At 36.5% G+C, this 4009-nt stretch overlaps 1 protein-coding gene across 1 annotated transcript; it reads right to left on the reverse strand.

The window, feature by feature from the left end:
- Nucleotides 1–827: 827 nt before the first annotated feature.
- On the reverse strand, nt 828–3372 carry LOC103127090 (olfactory receptor 11H6). Its single transcript, XM_060175591.1, has 2 exons — nt 3363–3372; nt 828–1822 (listed from the first exon to the last, which is right to left on the reverse strand). Exons 1-2 carry the CDS (start codon nt 3370–3372, stop codon nt 828–830), a joined length of 1005 nt encoding a protein of 334 aa, XP_060031574.1.
- Between the last annotated feature and the right edge of the window lie 637 nt (nt 3373–4009).

Genomic DNA, 4009 nt, shown 5'->3' on the forward strand with positions numbered 1-4009 from the left:
TTTGTTTTAGTATGAGGTTTGGTTACAACAATGCAATCTGTTTTTCTCTGAATGAAATTTATCTTTCTCTGGCTTTGCCTTACAGCTTTCTGAGAGGCATAAATGTATTGTGTACCTCAGTGTCATATCATTGTTGATTACAATTGATTTAATTACATTAATCACAATTGATTCCGTGGTGAAAAAACTGTGAATAAATATCCTTAATTGGGAAAGGGTGTAGTTAGAGTACAATAAGAATATTGACCACCAGAAAGTGCAGGTCTTAAACAGTGCATCGGTAGAATCCAAAAATAGCTTGAACAGTCCAATAGCTTGAACGGAACATTCTATTGAGTAATGGCTGTAAAAAGCAAGAATTTGTACTTTGCCTCTGCATGATGAAGATTTGAGATTTCCATTGCTAGAGTTTTTTTGTCAGGTCCTCTTTGTTCTTAATTTATTAGTGATTCAGTATTGATTTACAAAATTATGAGATAATAAGAATAACAGCTCCTCTTAATTCATTGTCTTAAAGAATATTTATTTTCTAAGTTTGGAAGCTTTTACCCTCTCTTAAGAGGTCCCAGGTATACATGAAATGGATTCCTTCCATAAGATTAACACCAGCAAAGACACATCATAAGAAAATAACATATATGAGCGTTATGTAGTTACTAAGTTAAGGTCATCTTTAAAGTGCTTTACTGAACATTTATCACTAATGAACTGAAGAAATTAAGTTGCTCCATCTGCTTAATTACAGGCCAGAACAGGATTACCAAAGTCTTTCCCTGTTATAAATAAATAAGTTTGAAATGACAAGCTTGGCTTCTCTTAAATGCTTCTCAGTTTTTGTTAATTTTTAATCCTAAAACTTTCTTTAGGGCATCTTTCATGTCTTTGTTTCGAAGACTGTAGATGAGGGGATTTAAGAGTGGTGTCACTGCTGAGTATACCAGAGTGACAATCTTCTGCATTCCTGCTGGATTTCCTGATGATGGGCTCACATACATCACCATAAGAGTTCCATAGAATAGAGACACCACCACTAGGTGGGAACCACATGTGGAGAAAGCTTTAGTTCGACCAGCACCAGAGGGAACACGAAGCACAGCTCTGAGTACCAGAGTGTAAGATCCCAAAATAGAGAAGAAAGGTCCAAAGATGATCACTGAGTTGAAGGTGTAACAAAGGAGCTCAGTGATAGGAGCATGGATGCAGGCCAGTGCAAACAATGGGCCCGGGTCACACACAATATGGTCAATGATGTTAGGTCCACAAAAGGGAAGTTGGGAGATAAGGGCGATGGGGACTGGGTAGCAGAGAAATCCACTCACCCAACAAGCACAGACTAGGATCACACAGAACTTCCCCGTCATGATGGAGGGATAATGTAGAGGGCGACAGATGGCCAGGTACCTATCATAAGCCATCACTGATAAGAAGAAGCACTCTGTTGTGCCCAGTGAGAAAAAGAAATAGAACTGGAGGAAGCAGCCAGTGAAGGAAATGGTCTTGGTCTCAGAGAGGATGTTGACCAGCATGTTTGGGACAGTCGAAGAAACATACCAGATCTCTAGGAAGGCAAAATTTCCCAAGAGGATGTACATGGGTGTGTGAAGCTGCCTGTCCCATTTCACTGCACAGACAATTGCCCCGTTCCCCAACAGAGTCAGAAGATAGATCACAAGGATGAAGGAGAAAAAGAAGTTCTTTCTCTGGTCGGGGAAACCCACGAGGACAAACTCAGTCACAAAATGTATTGTTGTGTTCTCATATGCCAAAGCTGTTAGAAAAACAGGAATAACCGAAGGATAATAATGAAAACTTACAGATTTAACTATCAAATTGTTTGAAATGATCAGTTTTGTATTTATTATCTCATTTTGTCTTTAGCTCTAGAGAGGTTCATTTTATCTTATTTTATAGTTAAGGAGCCTGAATGTCAGAGGCATTTAAGAATTTATCTAAATGTCCAAGCCCAGTAACTTTGAGATACACTACCTCGTTTGTAGGTTCTTTACAATAAATCCCTTTTAATTTCAAATATTCCTAAAACCCTGCGTCTCAATAAATTACTTACTTATCTTTTTAAAAATTTTCTACTAGTGATCTAATAATGATTTAAAAATGATTCTTTATCCCTCTCTGGGAGTATGAACCAAAATTCTTTTTGGGGTGCAGGAAGTGGAAGGGCTGGCTTTTGTGATTGCTTTTCTACTGAACATGGATGGTGGCAGGTTGATCCATGCCCCATCCTGTTTGTGTGTTTCTCTCACATTAAAGTCATTTCTCCTTGGGCAGCCTACACATAATTGTAAACTGGATGCCTGCTTTCATTAAAAATAAAGATAGGTATAACTGTGAAGTAAAAACAACAATCAAATTGCCCTTTTAGAGTTTCATATGTGAAATATAAAGAAAAGAGTGGTCCTAGAGGTGGCAGAGTGGAATAAAATGCTGTATTTGCATGCATGAGGTTGTAATTTGATCCTTGAATAATTCTCTCTCTCTCTCTCTCTCTCTCTTTAACAAATATACTAAACAGAAAGAATGGCATGGTAGTTTTGAACCCCTTGCTTTTGCTGTTTTCAGGGAGGTGCTACAGAACCTTCAGGATAGAGGACCATCTATCTGGTCCATTGTAGATCACTTTCTACCAAGTGGGAATTGGATTTGCTGAACAATGCAAATCATTTCTTGACTGAGGAGCTCTGCTTCTCCCCCAAACACTTCTTTGTATGTATTATTTCTCTCAATGCTGGGAATACCCTATCTTGAACTTAAATAAAATAGATCTAATTCCTCTTCCATTTTGGTGATAGTGGGTGCTTGAATAACTTACTACAGCTTTCTGTCCCTTTTGTTTTGCAAGTCACCATTTCCCTGGCTTGTTTCCTCTCAAGAGTTCATTGCACTACATACATTATGGCTGACCTCTAGTGGCAACTTGCAGCTGACTAACTCAGTTTCTTAGATTTTCTTTTCTTTAAACCACATGCTTTTTTTTTTCTTTCTTTTTTTTTTTTTTTTTTGCTAGCAAGCCAATATTCCATACTGTAACTTCTTTATTTATCAGTTTCTTTTACTTAAAAAAGTCCAATTAACATAAAGCTAGCTTTAGGGTGTGTTGATACTAAGAAGGCCTTGCATGTCATGGCTGAACCAAAGTGAAGAGAGGATAGCAGTCTTGGATATTTTGCTAAAAACCATCTAAAAACGGTTGGTCCAGGCTTATGCCTATGTTCTAAATTTCCTGGGCCAAATTTAAGACACTTGGCTACATCACATGAATAATTTAAATTTAGCAGTATTTCAATTTACAAAGGTAGGATAATTGATCATATTATCTTTTTTAATGCAATCATTTCGGTACTTACAGAATTCCATCTTTATGCCATTTATACAGACTGCAGAGAGTGTAAGGCTTGTTTCTTGATCAGTACTTTATCAAACCTGGAGTAAACCCAGAAGATAAATGTTTTATTGTACAGCTAGTAATTATTTTTATTACAATGATAAAAATCTTCAGTAAACATGACTTTAATAAAAATCTGTATTTTGTCCAATTTGATGGAGTGTAATTGCTACACACACACACACACACACACACACACATTTTGACTGTTGACAGTTTCAATATATTTTCCATAACTATATTTATTTTTTACCAGGCCACATGCTGTCATTTTTGACTGAAGAAAATGGTTACTAGACTGCCAAAGAAAAGTCGAACCATTCATTTAATGCTTTCTTGACTTACTCACTTAGGCATTTAACAAGTGTTCATTCATTATTTATTATGTTTTTATAGTGTGCTAAGTTCTGGGGTATGTGATGAATAGAAAAAAGATTCCTCCCTTTTGGAACTTATGATTTTTAAAGCCACCAAGATTGCTACCTACATCTGTATGTTTTTACCTCTATGGGACTTCCTTGAGCTTTATTTCACAGCATACTTACTATATAGCCTTTAGACCCAAACAGTGATAATTATTCTAATTATAAATAATTTAGGGGCTAGGAA

Source organism: Erinaceus europaeus, chromosome 16 (assembly GCF_950295315.1).
Source record: "Erinaceus europaeus chromosome 16, mEriEur2.1, whole genome shotgun sequence".
NCBI lineage: Eukaryota > Metazoa > Chordata > Mammalia > Eulipotyphla > Erinaceidae > Erinaceus > Erinaceus europaeus.